The sequence below is a fragment of the Chrysoperla carnea genome, chromosome 5 (genome assembly GCF_905475395.1).
Source record: "Chrysoperla carnea chromosome 5, inChrCarn1.1, whole genome shotgun sequence".
NCBI classification, from domain to species: Eukaryota; Metazoa; Arthropoda; class Insecta; order Neuroptera; family Chrysopidae; genus Chrysoperla; species Chrysoperla carnea.
This window is the reverse complement of record NC_058341.1, coordinates 49,175,044-49,196,561: the sequence shown is the minus strand read 5'-3', so window position 1 is coordinate 49,196,561 and position 21,518 is coordinate 49,175,044. Positions and strand designations below refer to the sequence as shown.

At 30.4% G+C, this 21,518-nt stretch overlaps 4 protein-coding genes across 5 annotated transcripts; 2 read left to right on the top strand and 2 right to left on the bottom strand.

The window, feature by feature from the left end:
* The first annotated feature begins 6,218 nt into the window (after positions 1-6,218).
* Positions 6,219-8,192, top strand: LOC123299813 (meiotic nuclear division protein 1 homolog). Of its 2 annotated transcripts, none has more exons than XM_044882183.1 (5): positions 6,219-6,322; positions 7,291-7,440; positions 7,493-7,735; positions 7,795-7,941; positions 8,053-8,192. In XM_044882183.1, exons 2-5 carry the CDS (start codon positions 7,351-7,353, stop codon positions 8,188-8,190), a joined length of 618 nt encoding a protein of 205 aa, XP_044738118.1. In that variant the 5' UTR covers positions 6,219-6,322; positions 7,291-7,350; the 3' UTR covers positions 8,191-8,192. The 2 variants fall into 2 exon arrangements, with proteins under 2 accessions (XP_044738118.1, XP_044738117.1); XM_044882182.1 differs by having other exon boundaries at positions 6,239-6,360.
* On the bottom strand, positions 6,612-7,140 carry LOC123299814 (zinc finger HIT domain-containing protein 1). Its single transcript, XM_044882184.1, has one exon. It carries the CDS (start codon positions 7,138-7,140, stop codon positions 6,679-6,681), a length of 462 nt encoding a protein of 153 aa, XP_044738119.1. The 3' UTR covers positions 6,612-6,678.
* LOC123299816 (general transcription factor IIH subunit 5) lies at positions 7,153-8,342 on the bottom strand. Its single transcript, XM_044882185.1, has 2 exons — positions 8,270-8,342; positions 7,153-7,339 (listed from the first exon to the last, which is right to left on the bottom strand). Exons 1-2 carry the CDS (start codon positions 8,302-8,304, stop codon positions 7,153-7,155), a joined length of 222 nt encoding a protein of 73 aa, XP_044738120.1. The 5' UTR covers positions 8,305-8,342.
* Positions 8,343-8,566: 224 nt separating this feature from the next.
* Positions 8,567-9,599, top strand: LOC123300601 (NFU1 iron-sulfur cluster scaffold homolog, mitochondrial-like). The gene is made up of 3 exons (XM_044883197.1): positions 8,567-8,702; positions 8,762-9,168; positions 9,229-9,599. The coding sequence occupies exons 1-3, from the start codon at positions 8,635-8,637 to the stop codon at positions 9,549-9,551; spliced, it is 798 nt and encodes a 265-aa protein (XP_044739132.1). The 5' UTR covers positions 8,567-8,634; the 3' UTR covers positions 9,552-9,599.
* Positions 9,600-21,518: the final 11,919 nt, after the last annotated feature.

The following is a 21,518-nucleotide window of genomic DNA, read 5'->3' as shown; positions in this document are numbered from 1 at the left end:
CCGTGAATATTTCCTTTTATTTTATCACGTTTTTAAACATAGGTATGATTTATGAACAAATCAAACACGAGTAAAAATTAAACAAAACAAAAAATCCACTGTTTAATTATTTTGTTTGATTCATTTATCATAAAATTAATAAAAACCCCCAGAGACTCGCTGAGCATATGAAAAGAGGTACAGAGTTCTTTTCCATGATCAAATAATTTATATGTTTATGTACATTGGTGAATTTGAAATTAATTTTATGCATACTACTTGAAATCAATTACCGATTCGTTGATAAATCGAATTACGTAATTATTGTCGGGAAAATAATAATTACAACCAAGGTCAGACTATGGCCTACCTCAACAATGCCAAGGTGTAGGGTCGGCAGGTAAAAGGAGCGACAAAATTTTAGTAAAGGTCTCCCGTGTGGGGCCCTAGGAAAATTTACGAGGACTGAAAAAAAGAAAGAAAAGTTTAGAAATAGAAGGAAAGTAGAAGAAAATAAATAAACTTTTGGGTTAAGGGCTTCCATCGAGTGCCTCAGGTAGATTTACGAAGACTAAAGATAAGCGGCAGAGTCAACCGTGGCGTAAAACAACAACAATCAACAAGAGTAAAAATTGGGGGACTATGATGAGAGAAAAAGCTACGCCCGATCCTGGTTATAGCGCTCATCGTATCGGTGTAATCAAAAGAACACTAAAATAATTTGCTTTATTCGCTAGGCGTTATTTTATTTTCTACAGGCTAATTATTTTTAAGTAATCATTTTTATTCTCTTATTTTTTATTCACGAATATCATCATGTCGTACTTTTTCGACGGTTTCAAATAATCCACCTACAGTCGAAAAAGCGGCATATTTACGACGATATGGTGGAAGTTTTTCGAAATGACAAAAAGAAAATAATCATCATGTAATAAATAGAATAACGTCGGTCACAAATTGTTTTAGTCCTTTTTCAAAATTCGTCCTTTTTAAGTGTCGGTATTACTTTAACAACTGCTTTAGAAATTTTGTGTCAGTATCTTAAAGTTCAAAATCCTTATTGTCTGATATGGAAGAATAAGTGCAATTACAATAAAATTTAGTATAATTTCAAACAAAATATAAGTATCCCAGTGTCACAAAAAATGCTACGGATTACATATAGTATTATATGTAATCCGTGCATTTTTTGTGACATTGAGATACTTCAAAGTAAGTGCTTTTGTACAAGATTATAAGTACCTACATCGCATCAGAAATTGTTTATAAAGTGGAAATCTACTGACAGAAACAAAAAAACTCACATAAATGCGTCCAGACTGAAGAAACAACAAATACTAAATGGAACTGATAGTCGGATATCATTTCATATAATCCGTAAAGTATTACATACAGCACGACCTTTTCAAAAGATTTTTGGGTTGATTGACTATAGATAGTTGGATAAATAACGGCGCTCATCACGAAGGCCTTAATAATACAAATACGCACTCCAGTAGTTGAAGAATTTGCAATTGTCTATGACAACTTCTCTGTTTGTTGATTTAATGCAATACAAATTCCATAAATGATATAATCTTGCAATATGTATTGCATACACTATAAAAAAAGTTGACCCAACATAACCCAACCCAATTTTTGCTAGAAACAGAAATAATTACCATCTCCGGAAAATTGACTTAAAGACACGAACTAATATTTAAAAAAGTTATAGGTATTAATAAAATAAGCCAGTAGATAGAGGATAAAAAAATATTTTTATCAATAAACAAAAATATCATTTACGCCGGTTTTATTTCAGGCTAAAGATACCAAACCTATATTATCCATTTATTTTGAAGGCATTTTGTATGCAAAAAACGATTCATTTTAATGATTGCATGAAATTAAAATGCGTTCTGCTACTTTGTATCTATGTCGGATACATAAAATCAGTTTGAAGCCAGTACAGTAAGCCAGTTCTAGCCATTTATATTTAACACAACTAATTCCGTTTCAAATTTCAATTCATTATTTTTTGTTTGATATGTAAAAATTACTGAGTCAAATTTTTATGGCCAGCACATTCATACTGTGCTACGTTTAAACCCTGGCCTTGTGTACTCAAGGAATAAAACATAGTGTTTTATTCATACGTAACGAACATTCTTGAACTGCAAATATAAACAAACCTTTAGAACATATTTTTATTTTAAAAAAAATTTTTAATTAACGGGAAATAATAAAGTACACACTTCAAAATTGTATCTATTGAAACTAGTAATAATCCTAATTACCTAAATTAATGAAATTATGCAATCACCTTTTGTTTATACTATGTTCACGGAGAGAATTCTCACAATGAGAAAAAAGTCGGTCTGATCTGATCAGATTCTACTGTTTAGAACGCTTTCCTAACGTGCCATATTAAACGAATCTTCCAACTAATCAGTCTTGTAAATACATTAGGTATTGAGTGAAAGTGGATCATTTTTATACAATTTATTTTCATTCACTCTGTGAACAAGTTATAGATCTATATTTTACTATCATGAGTACATCATCAGTCATGCAATTTATCTAAATCACTAAAAACTAACTATTATAATTGATTATCTATAGTAGTGAATATGAAAATATTAGGTACTTTAGGATTAGTCAAATTAAAATAGAAAAAACTGAATAAAAAGGACAAAGATTGGTAAATGAAGCAAAACCAATATTTCAAAATTTTTTTAGCAAACTAGTTAGGGTTGCACTAAGATAATATATAAGAAGGTATTCCAATCCTGCAATGCATGATGGGAAATGTGTCAAGCGGTCGCGCCACCACGAGTGTGTCAGACACACTAGCCGGGTTATAAAGTTGCGGACACAATAAAAAACAATTAATTAAAGGTTTTTAATTACTAATTATTATTTATTATTGTTATGGAAGGGTAAAAATAATTTTTTCTGACGCTGAATTATTATTAAAAAATAAATTTTATTATTTGAGGAGTTAGCATGAAACGACTTTATAACCCGGCTAGTGTGTCTGGCTTGACACATTTCCCATCATGCATTGCAGGATTGGAATACCTTCTTATATATTATCTTAGGTTGCACCATTCGGTTTTTAGCGCTAAGCAAAGTATGCTATGTTCTATGTACAATTATTTAGGCGCATTAGAACTCTGGTTATTCTAAAACCGATTGGTGCAATCCAACCTTTATTTCCTAAAATAAAAACCAAATTAGTTTTATATAATAAAAAAAGCTGTGTTTGTTTTCAGTAACATCGTTAATTATAATATAAATTCTGCTGTTTTGGGAGCTTATAAAAAATGAACATTTATATTTATTTTAGGGTTCAATGCACTCACTCAAAGATAAAACTTTACAAAATAATTTGAAAAATTTTCAATCTAAATAAATTTAACGTACCCTTTCTTAAAAGCGTGCCGCTCTAAAAAATTTCTACGGGATTATTTTATAAACAAAACTGTGTACAGAAAGCATTTTATGGTTAATTGACATACTTTTTTTTGGTGCAAAAGTCATGTGTAGGTTAGTTAAAATATCGATATAAAATTTAATTATTAATCACAGAGTGCTAATTTACCTAAAATACCTTAAATTTCAGTACAAATTTGTAATGCATATTCTAAGAAAATTATCTATGTAACTCAGTAATTTATTTATTTACTTATCATTAATATAAAGAACTTTTAACTAAGAAAGTTTTTATTTGCATTTTCAAGAGATAAAAATAACGCAATTAAAAAAATTTTACAACACTTTTTAATAGTAAATAACAAAAATTTTCATCACAATACAAACAATAAGTGTTTATTACACTGTAAAATAAAAGATAATATGCAAGGCTGCAATTCCGATTAAAATTTGCACTTGATAATATTATGAATTTATATTAGTACTTGATTACGTGTTGTTGGACTAAAACTAACATTTCAATAAATTAGAATAAATTAACAGTTTTTTTTTGGTTGAAGGAAATTTTTTGTAAACAAAAAGAGAACAACTTTTTACTTATCACTACTTAAAAATTTATAATAATTTATTGCAGAAAGGGTCATTGTTTATCAAACCATGTAATAAATATACATAGAAAACCTTATTTTCTACTCTAAAATCATTATAATTAATTAAATATTAAAAATGTTCTTAATATAAACATTTGTCGTATTAAATTGGGAACGCATGACTCAAGTTGATTTCAATCATAATATTATAAACTTACAAAATACGTAATAGATAATATTTGTTTACTTATTCTACATTACTTTTAATTTATAGAGCTTGCGGTACCCCAAAGCAATCCTATTTTTACATATTTAACAATTGTAATTTTTTAACGATTTTTTCTATAGGACAACTCTAGGAACCACATTTTATTTCGAGTTAAACACTCTGGAGTGGTACTGTTTACTGTAAGTCTCGTAACGTCCGTAATCGGTGTCCTTACAGATAACACGAATACCTACACAATACTGGATACCATAACCATGGACAAATCCTAAAAGACAGTGCAATATGAATAAAATTATTGGAAACAATCGTACGCTAGCGACACTATTGAGGGCTACACGAATTCAAAGTTTTGATCATGTCATTTTAAAAAATTTTGATGGTATACCTAAGATTTGAACCAGCTATCTTCAGGATATGATGCCGATGTTATAACAGGTTGGCTATGTATATGTAAGGCTACATGCAACACCTATAAAAGATAATCTTATTAAGGGCCCCCGCAGACTGCAGACTTTTTATCGGCCGATAGTTTGGTCGGCTTCTTAATCAGTATGGAGAGGAATGCATATGCGCACACTACAGCGATTCAGTATCGGCCGACAAAAAAGTTTGATGGGCTACCCGATTACATTCAAACAAATCTGTCGGCCAACTATCGGCCAACTGTTTAATCAGTATTGGCGCATACACGTCTGCGCATACATGACGATTGTTTAGTCGGCCGATAGCTCAGTTCGCTCTGTGATGTGGCTCTTCCACAGGTATAGAAAGTCTTAAATTTGTATCCTCCTTCGCTATTGCTGGTCCAATTAGCTTGAAAAGTTCATTGAAGCTGGTAATGCTCATTCAATAATAGGCGGAAATTTTTTTCGGGTAATCAAGTAATTTGGAATGCATAGTGTAAAATTTTCCACTAACTAATCTATCACTGAGAATGGGATGCACCCGATACTCTCGGAATCTCTTGTTGATTTTCCTCCTCCGGAGTATGATGAGACCAATAATTTTCCTGGACAATATTTTCATTGTGCGACCACTTCAACAGTCAGTTACAAACTAGTTCGAGAATAGTCGGCCGACTGTTGGACTAGTGTGCGCCCTGTTCACCAACCAAACTGTTTAATTGGCTCGGTGTGCGCACTTTCAGCCCAACCCGACTAAACTATCGGCCGATAAAAAGTCTGCAGTCTGCGGGGACCCTAACTTTTAAATAGTTCGTGTAACTTTCAAGAGATACGCTGATGTCGCTCATTTCCATTCTATTAACATGATTGAATCGTCTTATGAATGTTTGTCTATGCTGGATACATTAATTCAATTTAAGTCGCCAGCATTATCTTATTCTATGGTTGCCAGGGGGTTGAAATTCAGATGGACAGGGAACGTTTTAAATGCCAGGATAAATAAAAATAAATTCAATACCAACAGTCTAAAAAAATGAGATGAATGAAATATAGTGGCTGCCATGACAAATATAGCTCTTTCTTGTAATGTAAAAACACTACTCCACTACACACTACCAATGGCAGGAAAAAAACAATGTCTAAATTATATATTTCTCTAGCCAAATAAGACGTACCCATCTAACGTTGAGTTTCAGACCCCTGATGGTTGCTAGGTCACCATAGTACACTCTTTTTTTAGTTACACTTACGTCATCTAACGAGTCTATATTTAAATAATATTGTGGAATAAAACAAAAATTTGCACCTGGCAGGAAACAATACCATCGGCAAAGATTTGCTATGAATTACTAATTACTTTTAGTTTCAATGTTATAACATCTTTAAAATTAATGTTATCTTATATTATAACATCTTTAGAATTGACTTTTCATTTTCTTACTTATAAATTTGTAGAAATAAATTAAAAATCGTTTTGGATTCTATTAAAATAAAGCGTTTGTTCGAATTTTTTTTGTCTCATTTTTTTATAAAACTAATTTATTGTATTTTGTATGTCTATAATGTTTAAAGTATACAGTATAGGGTTTTTTTCGTTTTATAGGTTACTCCGCGCAGTTGTTGTTCGTAAATGTCAAATTTTAAAAGTATTGTTTGATTAAACTGACTTAATTGCCTGTTGCATAATTCATTTAATCTTAATTGAAGTAGGTATTTTGTTAATATAACAACTTTTTGTTTAGAGGTTAGTCAATGTTAAATTTTTTTCATTCTTTTGGAATATACACATCTCCTAAAGCTTTCAAATAATATCACAAAATTGCAAATTTTTAGTTTTTTGTAACTTGGGTGCAATTTCCGGTTGTTCTTATTTTTTCGATAAATTTGAACTAAAATCAGGACAATAGATGAATTTATTTCAGGAAGTCGGAAATAAGGATATCAGCTAAGACGTAAGTAAATAAAAATAAAGAATCGGTTGATTTTAAACTTCAATCAATTAATTTAATATTATTGCTTACAATATAAAAAAAATACAAATTACTTAACACATAATTAACACTTATGCAGTCCATTTTAAACACCGAGTATCTAAATGAGTCCCAAGACATCTAATACTACAGTATCGAGCACCACAGGGAATACAAGTATATGTACTAAAATATCCACAAACTGCACAAAATTTCCTTGGTGGTAATTTTGATGGTCCAACTTGAGCTGTCGAATAATTCGGCGGATCCGGATTAATATTCTTTTCTTCTTCTAATAACTGAGCAAATGATTTACGATATCGCATTTTATAATATTCAGCACTTTTTAATTTCTTTCGCCGAATTCGTGATTCTGTATTATCTTGAAATTTGGGTGCCTTTTTACTCATAACCAAGTCAGCATGTGGATCATCATGAAAATTATCTTGTTCTAAAGCCTCAAGAGCTTTACGTTGACGACGTCTACGAGCGGCTTCATCAAGGACACGTTTTTTATCCGCGTCCTTGATACGTCCTGATTCCCTTGCTGCCATTTTATAATATGTTTAATATCCTTTTTCTGTTACCGGGAAACTAATTTGATCCATTAAATCGTCGATTTTAGCTTGTAAAGTTTCAATTACTTCAGCTGCAATAAATAAATGAGTCTCGTCTAAATCTTGAATTATAAATCTTTTTCCCAGTTTCAATGTTTCATCCAAATGAAGTAAAAATTGTTTCATAGCCTGATCACTGAAACAAACATGTCGAAACGTAAATGTGTGAGTGCTGAAGAAAAACGAAGTCGTATGTTACAATTATTTTATGAGAAAAAGGAATTCTTTCAATTGAAGGTAAGAAAACTACTTCGAATTTCAGCCAAAAATTAAATTGCGTCCATTCTAGGAATTGGAGAAAATAGCACCAAAAGAAAAAGGAATAATCGCTCAAAGTGTAAAGGATGTAATTCAAAGCTTAGTGGATGACGGTTTAATCGATACAGATAAAATTGGAACTTCTGTTTATTATTGGGCTTATCCTAGCAAAGCAAAGCATATTCGAAAGAGAAAACTTGAAGAACTTAATGAAAAATTAGATGAAAGTAGAAAAAAATTAAAAACCTTGTCAGAAAAAGTTGATTTATCCAAGGTCAGTATGTATTCGATATTTAGTGTAAACGAAGCGATTATTTTAATAATATTTTATAGGTCGATCGAGAAGAATCCAGTGAACGTAAGAATGTTTTGGAAGAAATGACCATTCTTGAAGCTGAGGAGCTCGTTTTAAACAAAGAAATACAAAAATATAAGGATAACGACCCTGAAGTCCTGGAAGCAATGAAAAAAGAAGCAGAGGTAGGGACTACTTACTTCTCGAACCATTTTATTCTCCAAATTTTCACTTTAACGAGAGTACTTAATATACTGGGTTATGTATAAATACCTATCTTTCTTTTTTATTTAAAGGTGGTGAAGGAAGCAATTAATCGATGGACCGATAATATTTTTGCGGTAAAATCATGGGCTAAAAACAAATTTTTCGTCGAGGAATCGGTTCTAAATAAGCAGTTTGGTATTCCCGCTGATTTAGATTATATAAACTAAGTTTCATGAATTTTTTTATATTTTTATAATCTAAATATTAATAAAATTATTTAAAAAAGGATATTTCGTTAATATTTACCATTGAACTAAAACTCCTTTCATAACATTAACCATCTTCGATGATTATTTGACACTACTTTACAAAATGCTGTAATAATCTGAATTGAAGATAGCTTCATTTTATAGTTGTATACTGCCAACTAATGTATAAAATAGCGCCAAATTTGAAAATATGTAGTTAAATATTTAAGTTTTTGATAAATTGTTAATTTAAACCAAACCCAATCAATTTAATTCGAAATTATTTGAAATTTCAGAATCCTGGATTTTTTTGTGATTATTTTACATATTATGTATTTATATTTTATTTTTACATCTTTGACATTTGGAGCATGAGTGTCAAACGTGATAAGAAATTACTGAATCTCTTGACATTTTGACAAAATGATGCGAAATACTATTCGATGGGCTTGCATTTCTTGCTATAGAAATGCAAATTTGAAAACCATAAGGTAAAGAATACAATTAAATTATAAATTAATCAAAATGAAAAATTTTGAAATTTTTCTAGATCAAATAAACTTTTCAAAATAAATAATACATCAATAAATTTGAACGTCAACAATGTGTGTCGAAGAATTTCTACGACTCAATCACTTTCGATGTTTATACAAACGCAAGATACTCCGAATCCAAATAGTTTGAAATTTTTGCCTGGTCAAGCTGTATTAGAACCAGGCCAAACTATGGATTTTCCAAATGTAGCTTCCGCACACTGTTCACCGTTAGCCAAGTTATTATATCGAATTGAAGGAGTGCGCGGAGTGTTTTTAGGCCCTGAGTTTATCACTGTTACAAAGGCAGATGATGAAACAGATTGGAAGCTATTAAAGCCAGAAATATTTGCTGTAATAATGGATTTCTTTGCTAGTGGTCAACCAATTTTAATCGATGCAAAACCCACAAGTTCAGATACACGTAAGAATTATATACAATCTATTTATGCTTTTTTTGTAAACGTTATATTTTTTTGGATAGAAATTAACGAAGATGATAGTGAAGTTGTACAAATGATTAAAGAATTATTGGATACTCGAATTCGCCCAACTGTACAAGAAGACGGTGGCGATATTATTTATGTTGGATTTGAAGATGGAATTGTAAAATTAAAATTACAAGGATCATGTTCAAATTGTCCAAGTTCTATGGTTACGTTAAAGAATGGTATCGAGAATATGATGCAGTTTTATATCCCAGAAGTACTTGGTGTCGAACAAGTTGAGAATGAAATTGAAACAAATGCTGAAAAGGAATTCGAAAAATTTATTTCGAAAATGAAAGTTAAGGGTGAAGACTTGTAATTTTTAGTATAGTTTTTTTAGATTTATGATTTAGATTTGTATTTTGTTGATGCGAAAAATATATTTCATGTTTTAAAAATTATTTTGTTTTTGAATTTCATGAAACTAATTGACATTTAAGTGAACAAAATTGGGAATTTTTTTCTCATTGGGTATATGTAGGGTGTTTTTTTTAACTTGACATATATGTGAAATTCGAAAAATAAATTAAATCGAGAAAAATACTTACGAAAAATGTTAGTTTCAAAGAACACATCTTATGCAGTTATTAAATTCCATCTAAGTTTACAGGTATAATTGAAAGCTCACTCTGATTCATAACTGGCAAACTTAATAGACGAACACTTTAAATTAGAAAGTTGTTCTTTATAAAAACAAAAAATTTGTTGTTTGAAACTTTTTTTGTAAACCGAATAGTTAAGACAGTTATTGATAGCAAAAATTTAGAAAAACAAATCACTTTAATTGGGAATTTTTTTCGAAGAGTGTATAGATACCGCAGAAACAATTATACGAAAAAATAAATTTGGGTAAAACTTTTCAGTAAGTACGTTTTTGCCTAAACTGTACGGTTGTCGGTATCTAACTTAAAGTGTTCATCTATCTATTACCAGTTTTGGAGTAGAGGAAGCATTTCATTGAGCTTGGAAACAAATCAAGTTTAATGCTTCCATAATATTTGCGCCTATACATCCAACATTTTTGCATGATTCCTTTTTATCGATAAAACTTATTTTTCGAGTGATGAGTGAATCCTAAACTTTCAATTTTTAGAACCGTGAATCGGGAAATCTAGTAATCGGTAAATATCACCATTTTGAAGGTACAATAAAAGTTCTATTCATCCAAGTATACTTGAAATTCAATAATCAATGTAAATGGCGTCGGGATCAGAGTCTCAACCCATTTTTTGGGGTTAAATATCGGTCTATACAGCCTACAACACTTATCAAAAGGTCCCAGAAAATCATAGTGATTTACTTCGTAGAAAACAGTACATTTATCCCAAAGTGTACGCGTATTTCTACATTTGATTCCGTTGAAACATGATAATAGAGTGATTACAGAGATCGTTTTGATTGATAAATGTTTGTTTAATTGTTAAACAACAGATGGCATTGTAAGTCAAAAATAATAGAAAAACTTGCATTTTATTATCTAATTATGAAATTTAAATTGTGTAATTTATTAATTATGAAATATGAAGAGCTGTAAATAATACAAAATTTCTAAATTTTACTTCTTTGACGACCAATTTTTCATAATTGGAAGCGTATAACAATATATTCGTGGCATCGTAAAATAAACCTTTCTTATAATATTTCTTACTAGAGCATGTAAATTTTTGTAAATTAATTTATTGGATTTTACGTTTGGTTCCTTATTATTATTTTGACTATCGACCTTGACTGATGCAGCCGGCATTTTTCAAGCGGGGAGTCATGTGTGTGTTGTATTACTTAAATGAATTATATTATTTTAACTAAGCGCCATATTTTTTACACGTTGATATTATATCAGCATATATACAGATGGACGGACGGACGGATCGAGGAGTATGTTTTTTTTAATATATTGAAATGCGTAATAAGTTAAAACATTCATGCTATTTAAATAATTTATAAATTAAAATTCATTTTTCATGTTTCTTTTACCAGTTTGTTAATTTATTACTGCCAAAATGTATTCTAAGAATTGAGATTTTTAAATAAATACTTCTTAAAATAATACTAATCTTCTGTTTGAGTAGCAATTTTTGATTAGCTCAGTTTGCTAATTTAATTTATTTATCATGATTATAATTAGTAAATCCACTTGAGATGTGGTCATTTTAATTGTGCGTGCATGATGAATGTTGTTACTGGTAGGGTATCACCGCATTATTAATTGATTATAGATCTGTTTGTTGAGTAAAAAGAAAGTTTGAAGAGTTGCGATTTGATTAGTTACAGTTAGACCCGGTAAAATCCGTCATTCATGAAGGATTCATTTCATGAAGGTTCATGAGTTTTTCGCATGGAAAATTTTTACAAAATCCCGTTTAAAAAATGCTTCTGAATGTAAAAGTGCAGGTTGTCGGTAGGAACCCAGTACGATCTTGTATAAACTAATAAAAAATATGAACCGAATCGCTTCGGAAAAATTTTTATCATAAATTTGGGTTTAAAACTTACAAAACATGTTCCTGGACATTTTTCTCTAAACTCTCCAGTTTTCAAGTAAAAAATTCGTAAAATTTGAAAAACAAGACAGATAAAAATAACTTTTATTGGACTATTTTTTTCGAAACCTTGAGAATTATGATTCGAAAAAGTAAGTATACTTGAAAATGATTTTGATTTGTATTTTTGCATAATTGCTATAAAAAAGGCAATAAAAATACTATGCATTCCTTTTTACTCGTAAAAAATGTGAAATTACATAATCTATTGTTTTTACCTTTGAAAAAATTTATGGTATGAAAAATAATCACAAAATAAAAAATGTTTTTAATAATGAAAATTTTAAGAAATAAAGAAGTAAAAAAAACCGACTTCAAAGTTTTATAATAAGAATCATAACTTTTCAATAAATAGATACATATTTAAAAAAAAAAATTAACAGACCAAAAATCTATTTCAAAACAACTTCCGTATCAATTTCCAAAATTGATAGCGCCCAGGAAGTATTTTTCAATCAGTCCAGTGATCAAGTCGTTAGGAAAGCCGTGTCTATGACAGTGATACTTTGTTTGTGAAAAGTATTTTTTTATCAAATATTCAAATTGGCCAAGTTTTTAATAACTTAAGTGAAGCGAGCAACCACTTCCTACTAAATGGGCGGTACACTCGATTTTGCGATTACCGCTTTATCCACCGAGCCCGACTCGGCGTCGTACCATTAAATGGAACACGGCGATTTGAGAACGGTAATAAGCGACTACTTAATCATTGTACCATTCATTCAGCGGCGTGGCAACGGCTACATAATGCCGTTCAAGACCGACTTGCTCGAGGATCGCATCTACCTCGGTTGGTGTCTTGAATATCAATAGACAAGTACCCGGCGTAAGGAGTAGTCTTCGTCCTGATCTATTGGTCCTGAACGAGACTAGTAAGGAAGTTAAAATCATTGACATCTGCATTTCATTTGAGGGTGCTCCAGATGCCGTAGCTCGGCAGCAAAAGCCCGAAAAATATTTCCAACTTGCTTTGAAAGGCTATAGGGTTTCGATTATTTATTGTTAAAGTTGTCCTCATGAAGAGAAAATTCTGAAATTACTCTATAAAGATTTATATAATATGTCCCTTTTTCCCAGGAAACTAAATTTCTATCCGTAATACCTACGCACGCCTACAGGTATTTTGAATATAATGGCAGTTATCGAAATTGGTACCTATACATACCTACATATATTTATTTTCCAAAACACGCACTTTTGTTGTTGTTGTTTTTTTTTGAAGTCAAATAATAATTATTGGTATGACTTGATTGTATTTCTTTAATTCAAGGACAAATATGTTTTTAAATATCCATACATAATTATTATCATTAAATAATTGGCTTAAATGGTTCAAATTATTCTGTATTAAAAATATGCTAATTGTATTAATTATAATGTGCGGTAATATTTAATGACAATGGTAAAAGAGTTCTCTGTACGGTTTGGTAATTTGTTTTTAGCCAATTTTTAAAATATATATGAATAATGCTGATTGTTCATTACAAAAGAATTTTTGATATAATTATTTACTTGTTCGCTACTTTAAAGTTTACGCCAAATGATCAAAATTAAGGTAATTGTATTAGATCTATAAGATGTTTCCATGTTGGAGGGGGCAGTTGCTACGATTATCTCACTATGAATCAACGTTAGAAGAAGGAACCAATCCTAAGTACCAAGTTTTGGCATAATCTAAAACTCTAAAACATGCAGTAAATTAATTAAAAAAAATAAGTCGCAATAACCTAGAGCAAAAATACATTTTGACCTATGAGTAAAAAAAACTGATACCTATTATGTTTTATTTTATACACTTCAGTATAAAATTATCTTAAAAGCTTACTTATAAAATAGTTTATCGATACTTTTTTCATTTGTTTATTTATCACTGTCATGGCTTTATATTGTGTGATAATAATAGCGATAATGTTTTGAATAATATAGGCCAGACCTAGACAATTTACGTGCTGTTTAGCGTAAATATTTAAATACGGGTAAGGAAAAATCATGAAAAACATAATATAATATAAATAATAATTATTAGAATATACATTTTATTTGTTTAAAAAAAAATGTTTATTGTTTGATAATAATTCTCAAGGTTCATTGTTTTAATATCTGGTATTATGTCATCGAAATGTTTGTCAGTTTTACTCAGTTTAATAATCAAATGTATACACAAAAATCTAGTGTGAATAGCCACCCACAAACTTCTGTATATCAGATGTGAAATGTCCAATGTAGATGCGGTGGCGGTTTTAATTGGTGACAAAGGAGCAGTTGATCACGGGGCCCTCGAAATAGGGCACCAAAAGAGGATCCGAAGTTCATTAAAGGAGACAAATACAAGGAGGAGAGATATTTGTAGGGAAGGGCACCACAAGGGGGCTCCAAGTTAATGAACAAAGGTTAGAAGAAAACGGCCCTATTTCCAGATTTTGTCCACTGGACCTTTTTCCTTAAATCCGCCATAGGTAGAGAGCTAGGGACTATTCATGAAATATGGCACAAAAACAGGGGAGAGAGAAGGGATATTGTTTAACGTGGTGAAGTATTACATGGGGGAGGACGTAACTTCAAAGAAACGTGACTTACGAAGTTCGTTGCCAATATCATTTTAATTTTTATCATAACCTTTTCTTTTTTTTTATATTCTAAATTATTTATAGGGAGGGGGTCTATAAATGGGTTCTAAAAGATTTGGGACATGTTTTATTGGTAGCGTCCCAATGAGCATAAGATAGGGAAAAAGGTCGCGAATGCAGGCACGAATGCCATCTGGACATTTGTGTCCTGTAAATAATGCTGTATTTACAACAGAATCAGTAAATGTTATTACGATATTATTACACAGAGCAAAGAGGCGCAAAGTGACGCAGACGTCCGTAGACCAAAACTACGCTCTGCTAACAAAATTTTTTCTACACAAAATTATGGACGTGAAAAGCGTTTATGACTGGACCCAATCACTAGAAGCTTTGAAACTCGTATACTCTTTTTTAACATTGCCAGTAAAGGGATCCATCTCCTCTATTGTTTTTTCTCCTCTACAGGCTACCAAGTAGCGTTACGTTAAGTCGAGGTAATTTGGGTAAAAAATCAATACCCATCGCTGTAGGCATGGGGATAAGAAATGATACAGTGAGTTGTTCTGAATACAAAACCTTCCAATTATCCGGCGACTATTTTTAAGACACTGCTCACGGTTCTGAACAGATTGTAATAATTTTGAAAATTCAACGTAATTGTTGGATATCGAATAGGATCGTACAGCTCCTAAATGTGTCGTACTACATAGAGGTAGTAATTTTATGTACACAAAACACATCTTCATAATTGTTTGTTTACTTCCGGTTTTATTTTTGGTTGATTAAAAAACAGATGCTTGTTTTGTTTATGAAATATAATCTTTGTAATGGGCCATTCAAAGTTTTTTTTTTTTTTTCAATGTTAAAAAAACATAAAACTATGAATAATGTTTAAATAAACTAAACGCAATAAAGTTAATTTGTTTTGAAATTTTTTATAAACACGTGTGATGTAAGCTGTTGTGGTGGGATTAGTTCATTGTGGCTTAAATTAACAAAAATATTTTCACATATCTGTAACCGCGATTGATAAATATTGTTGAATAAATAAATATAGAGGATAATCGAAATAGTTCCATAATGTTAAATCGAATGAAGCGGCAATAAATTTTCTACCTTTCGTCTACTTTTCGATGCACATTTTCTCAGCAAGTGCTACAATTACAGTGATTTCTATACATATAGTCTAAAGCCGAGTATTAATGATAATTAATCATCATCGTCAAAATGATATGAGAAACTTTCGGGCACAAGCACTTCTATACATGCCGGTCTACTCTTTGTGAAGTGTAAGCTATTCTGAGTGACACTAGAATAAAATCTAAAACGTTCTGAAAGGAATTTCTTCGTCTATAACATAGTAACAACGATTATAGGAAAACCCCGACTTTTTGTGGGACACGCGGTAGGAACTATGTTACTATCGTATCTTCGTATATTTACATGTAGCGCTTGCTTTTTTACTCCACTTTGACTGGATTTACTCATGATTGGAAGTTAAACCTGAAATCTGGAAAAATTTGAGTCCAGGAGTCCATTTTCATCTCAAATCGATAACTAATAGAGATAAGTGTTTGGATCTTGAGCGATAATTGTTGAACTAGGATAGGTTTCAAGAACTTTCATTAAAATCGGATACAATAAGATTCTGATTACGGCAATATACTGAATTTCCTTATGTTTGAAAAATCACATATCTATATTTAATTCAGGTGAATTCATATCACGCCTAATAAATCCTAAACAGATTTTAATTTATGCGCATGTTTTATTAAGTCATAAATTTTGTTAAACACACAATTGTATCTGTTACACGAGATGATAAATGAAATAGGCTGATGCAATGCACCAGCAGATTTTCATATTCCCTCGTTTAAAATAATCCGAAGAGGTTTCTATTAATTTATCTTAGTTTATCTAAGTATGGTTTTAATAAAAAAATATCAAGTTAAATTTTAAAAGATTGCATAATCAATTTTCATTGAAGGTCGTATTGATATCAAATTTATTAAAAACGATTCAAATTTTGCAGAAAGTTATTTTCAAGACATGAGTCGATAACATCATGTTAAATGACCGTATAATGAATTGCGGACTCAGTTCTCAGACAGAATCTATCAGGGTATTCTGTCAAATGCGCCTGCATAAAAATAATCAATAAAAAACCTTTTTCTTAAATCCTTACTAGAAATTTTGGGACTCATATTTTATAATGTAATATGAATTATTGTAATGTGCAATTAATTAAATGAAGTATGACAAAAATTTTATACATTTCATTGTGGGAATTGAACGACGGAAACTCCACAAAATTGGACCGATTTATTTCACTATAGGCTGCGTAGTTTCTAAGATATTGCTCTTAGGTACATACGAACCATACCATCTCACCTTTCGTATACAGATTTTGGTCGACATCTCAGAAACTGTTCAAAAGGTCGTCAAATAAAAGCGATGTTTGTTTCAGAATTTGGAAAACCTCTATATAGATGTAGTTGATAATTGATTTTTATCAAAGAAACACAATAATCGGGTTATTTAAGTTTTTGTGCTACAGATTTTTTCTCGGCAGGTGAAAATTGCAAATCCAGATCTGTTAGCCCTAGTTTTCGCATTTTTCAACATAAAACTTAAATCATGAAGGATCCTTCGCTCATACTGTCAAATTTTCAATTTTTCTAAGAAGACGTTTTGGAAATGTTCACAAAAATATCCGTTATTTTCCAAAATTTCAACAGCGTCTTGAAAAAGACTCTTTCCCGGCTATAAGTGTATTGAGATATTTTCACTATTTAAACGTTATCTACCATTTGATGAAATCCTGCTGTCATAACTTGAACCATCCTGTCAATAGAAAGATTTTCGGAGATATCTATTTTGCGACTTGCTAATCCTACTTTTATAATCGAATCAATTCAAGGCAAGTTCAAATGAATTCTATGCTGACATAAAATTGCCATATTAATGCTTAAAAGTCAGTAAACAGATAAAAATATGATTTATATTTAATTGATAATAATTATGGCTGGTAACTTGTTTGGCTACTAATACTAGTTTAATTTGCATTAGAAATAAATAAATAATTTTTTATTGAAAGTTCTAAGCCTTTGAATACATCAAAATGCCATAAAAACAGTGAAGCAAAGTTCGCAAATCAATGAATAATTCATTAAAAAATTGAATTGATAGTTATTGATTAAAAATATTTTGCAAAATTGAAAAGATGATACACAGTTTTCTTTTTGAATAAATGGAATTTATTCTTTCTCAAAAATCAAGGATAAACATTTTAAATTAATTTTATTGAAGCATTCAGGTTCTTGTTTAATGAATCATCTTAAAATTATGCCGCAAATAAACACTGTAATTTAAAACAAATGGCGTCGTCAGTGGGCTGAAGGGTGGGAGGTCTTTATAAAATTCGATGAATTCGCTGAGGCAGAAAATGATCCGAAAGGCGGGAATTATATAACGATTAATAAATGATTGACATTTATTTGAATTTTCATCTTTGAAGTCTTTACCGGAAATACAGAATACAGAATGGTAAACAGCCAGGATTGCAACTAAGAAATATAATTGTGACTTTGCGGGGGCGACGTTTGAAAGTCTTATTCGGTAGAGACGCTGAAACTCGTATAATACGATTTCACATTAGCTCTTATGAGCTGCTTCTTCTCTATCTTATTCTCTTTGATTAATAGTTTTGGGACTCGTCAGAGGAAAAAATTGAATAATTTAGTAGATATTAAACTGAGCGCCCGTTATAGCCAAGTTCATATAAACATGCTGCTAAAATGTATATTATTTGTGCCAGCAATCATGAAACTGTACATAATACTTATACATCGTATGTATACGTATACAATTTAAATACACACAGCTGAATATTTATAAAATTTTTTTGTTTATGCTTTAACAAGACGAATAAGAACCGTTTTCTTGAAACCAGAAAATTCGCCATAAATTAAGGAATTAAGAAAATATTTTTGAACCAAGTTTTTTAAGATATGATTTAAAATGTGTCAGGTTTAGTCAACTGGTACATTTAACCCATGCAGAAAGTTTATACTTTTCTAATTGACGGACAAATTGTGAATTTCACATTTACTCAAAATTTTATTACATTTTGAAAAATAGATTGTAGACATTCTACAAAACCCCTTTTTGATTAAGGCGATAGTTTCCTTTGAAGTATAATAGTTATTACCTTTATACCTACGTGATTTTGTAATAATAAGATTAGAGTAATAATTAAAAGGAAATTAATCGTACAGGTTATAGCCATTTTAAAATAAGCTATTATAAATTTTATAGAAATGGAAATTTTTGTTGGAAATATCAAATTTCACTTCAGTCAAGCATAATAAAAATTTTGTTTATAATCTAAAAGCCTGCTATAAATATATTAAGTAACGGTGTTATTAGCAGTTATTAAATTTTTTTTAAATTTTCTTAGAATGTTCGATAAATATAAGTACCTACAATAAATCTTATAATAGTCTAGTCTATCTATTTTGAGCACAATGTTAAATTTTAGTAACCGAGATACAGCAAACCAATGCATGTAAAAAGTCGTAAATTTTCCGTAGAATTCAATGCACTATTTTTTTACACTTTTAAATTACCGGAAGACATTCAAAATGGCTGCCAAAGTTGCTCGAAAACCATTTTTTTAAGTTTTTTTTTAAAAATACGCTTTGTATAAAAAAAAGTTTCGAACAAAAAATGCGTAACTTTTAATTTCGAATCGAGCTAGCCCAGTTAGATGTCAAAAAATTATAAAATAAAAAATTTATTGAAAAAAAACTGTTAAAAATTGCATTTTTTTGAAACGCCCATATCTCTTTGAAAAAAATATATTTTTAAACGACCCTTAGTGAAAAGTTTGTCCTTAATATTCCCAAGAAGATCGTTTTAGCAAATTTGAAAAATATTGAAAAGTTTGGGCAAAAATCGCTTTTATCGACCAAAAGCCATGTTTCTTTAAATTACAATAGCTCATATACGCGTGCTTTTTTATAAACGTTTCTGTGCTTAAAATTTTCTTTGATAGTTGCCTGAATATGTGCGGATATTGCGCGCTTGATTAATTGATCGATAACATGCGAAATATCGGTTGAAAAATCAGTTGTGAAACATTTTGAAACACTATATTAATTATTTTTTCAATTTTTTATGTAATATAATTGCTTCTAATTGATATTTTATACTATTAGTGATGTCTTAGTTATGGATGGAGGTTTTTTTCTTCACAAATTTGCTTGGGCATCTCGTAAAACTGTGCTAGAAGTTTTAAAATTGTTTCCAAACTGCAAGCAAAATAGTTTTTTTTTACGGTCATCCGGTTGATGCTAGAGAACTAAGTCAGTAGAACGTATGCATTGACAATTGATAAAAACCCGCTCTTAAAACAGAATTTGACCGATAATAATACCCCCAAAAGAAAAATTTTTTGTAATGAAAAATGCATCGGTACTGAGTCGTGATTTTGGTACGGAGTGATTTGAAAAGTTTAAAAGTTCAATATGTAGGTGGTTACTTAACTTAGCGAATCTTCCACCTACTGAAGGTGATGCAGTTCACTCATATCGTACTTTTTAACAATAAATTTTTTTTTCATTACAAAAAATTTTTCTTTTGGGGGTATTATTATCAGTCAAATTCTGTTATAAGAGCGGGTTTTTATCAATTGTCAATGCATACGTTCTACTGACTTAGTACTCTAGCATCATCCGGATGACCGTAAAAAAAAAAAAAACGATTTTGCTTGCAGTTTGGAAACAATTTTAAAACTTCTAGCACAGTTTTACGAGATGCCCAAGCAAATTTGTGAAGAAAAAAACCTCCATCCATAACTAAGACATCACTAATAGTATAAAATATCAATTTGAAGCAATTATATTACATAAAAAATTGAAAAAATAATTAATATAGTGTTTCAAAATGTTTCACAACTGATTTTTCAACCGATATTTCGCATGTTATCGATCAATTAATCAAGCGCGCAATATCCGCACATATTCAGGCAACTATCAAAGAAAATTTTAAGCACAGAAACGTTTATAAACGTTTATAATTTTTAGTTGATGTTTTACCTCCTCAGTGCTTTCCAATTTTATAAGTTTTACTCCTTTCAAAATAGTAGGTATTTACCGAACTTTTAAAAATATAATTATACATAAAAATGAAGTATTTTTACGAAAACTTTTAAAGTAATACTAGCACCAATGACCAGCGCTGTCCCGAGGTACGCTCCAAGACTGTCTAGAATATTCTACCAGGTTCTTATATTCCTTTCCTACACATTGACTCTGCTTTTATATACTAAAATATTAAGGTATATTCAAACTTTTTTTTGGTTGCCAAGAACTTTACTATATTAGTAACTCGAAATTTACTATATTAGTAAAACGAATCCTCAGCTGAATTTTTTCTAAGTTGGGGAAATTTAACATGTATCATTATAAACATAGTGTAATAAAATGCACGATTCCGACTGTTTTTACTTCGAATTCTTTCAATTTATCACGTAGTTGTTTTGAAATATCGGTACACACTTACCTCAATTCCTTAGAAATATTTTTTCTCAAAACTTTGGGAGAATGCCCATCGGGTTATTAAGTTTTTTGATAAAAGATTCGCAAAAAGTGCATTTTTTTTCAAATGTTACGGGTAATTTTTTGAAAAATTTCGAAAAAATTTGGAAATACCTTAAAAACCATTTTGATTATTTGGTGCAGAAAGGAAACCATTGTATTAAGAAGAGATTTTCACTATACACTCACTATACCACAAATATTCTGTTCTGTCTTTTGGAAGAAAGATAAATTTGATGAGTAAATGCATTAATATACACGTTGTTATATACTTACCATCGCTTCCATCATTATGTTAAGAAGTGATTTTTACCGAGCCCCTTCTATGGTCAGTGGAAAGAAAATCTCTAATTCTCTACGGAACCTTAGAAATAAATGAATTACTCATCTTTAATGTAGTAGTGGCCGCTTACTATGCTAGTGAGAGTAAGAGTAGTTTAATATTACAACAGTTACCGGTAGATACTAGATACTTGTTTATTAATAATTACATCAGCCAGGCATCTTGATTAGTTAAAACCCACACCCGCGGTGCTATATTAAACACCAACGCACTGTTTACTTATTATGGTTGAAA

Excerpts from the sequence above, each read along its gene's own strand:
- LOC123300601 (XM_044883197.1), top strand. The coding sequence starts at position 8,635 with ATGATGCGAAATACTATTCGATGGGCTTGCATTTCTTGCTATAGAAAT. Across the intron at positions 8,703-8,761 it reads GCAAATTTGAAAACCATAAG|ATCAAATAAACTTTTCAAAA; the intron begins GTAAAGAATACA and ends AAATTTTTCTAG. Across the intron at positions 9,169-9,228 it reads ACCCACAAGTTCAGATACAC|AAATTAACGAAGATGATAGT; the intron begins GTAAGAATTATA and ends TTTTTTGGATAG.
- LOC123299814 (XM_044882184.1), bottom strand. The coding sequence starts at position 7,140 with ATGGCAGCAAGGGAATCAGGACGTATCAAGGACGCGGATAAAAAACGT.
- LOC123299816 (XM_044882185.1), bottom strand. The coding sequence starts at position 8,304 with ATGGTTAATGTTATGAAAGGAGTTTTAGTTCAATG. Across the intron at positions 7,340-8,269 it reads AAAGGAGTTTTAGTTCAATG|TGATCAGGCTATGAAACAAT; the intron begins GTAAATATTAAC and ends TGTTTGTTTCAG.
- LOC123299813 (XM_044882183.1), top strand. The coding sequence starts at position 7,351 with ATGTCGAAACGTAAATGTGTGAGTGCTGAAGAAAAACGAAGTCGTATG. Across the intron at positions 7,736-7,794 it reads AAAAAGTTGATTTATCCAAG|GTCGATCGAGAAGAATCCAG; the intron begins GTCAGTATGTAT and ends AATATTTTATAG. Across the intron at positions 7,942-8,052 it reads CAATGAAAAAAGAAGCAGAG|GTGGTGAAGGAAGCAATTAA; the intron begins GTAGGGACTACT and ends TTTTATTTAAAG.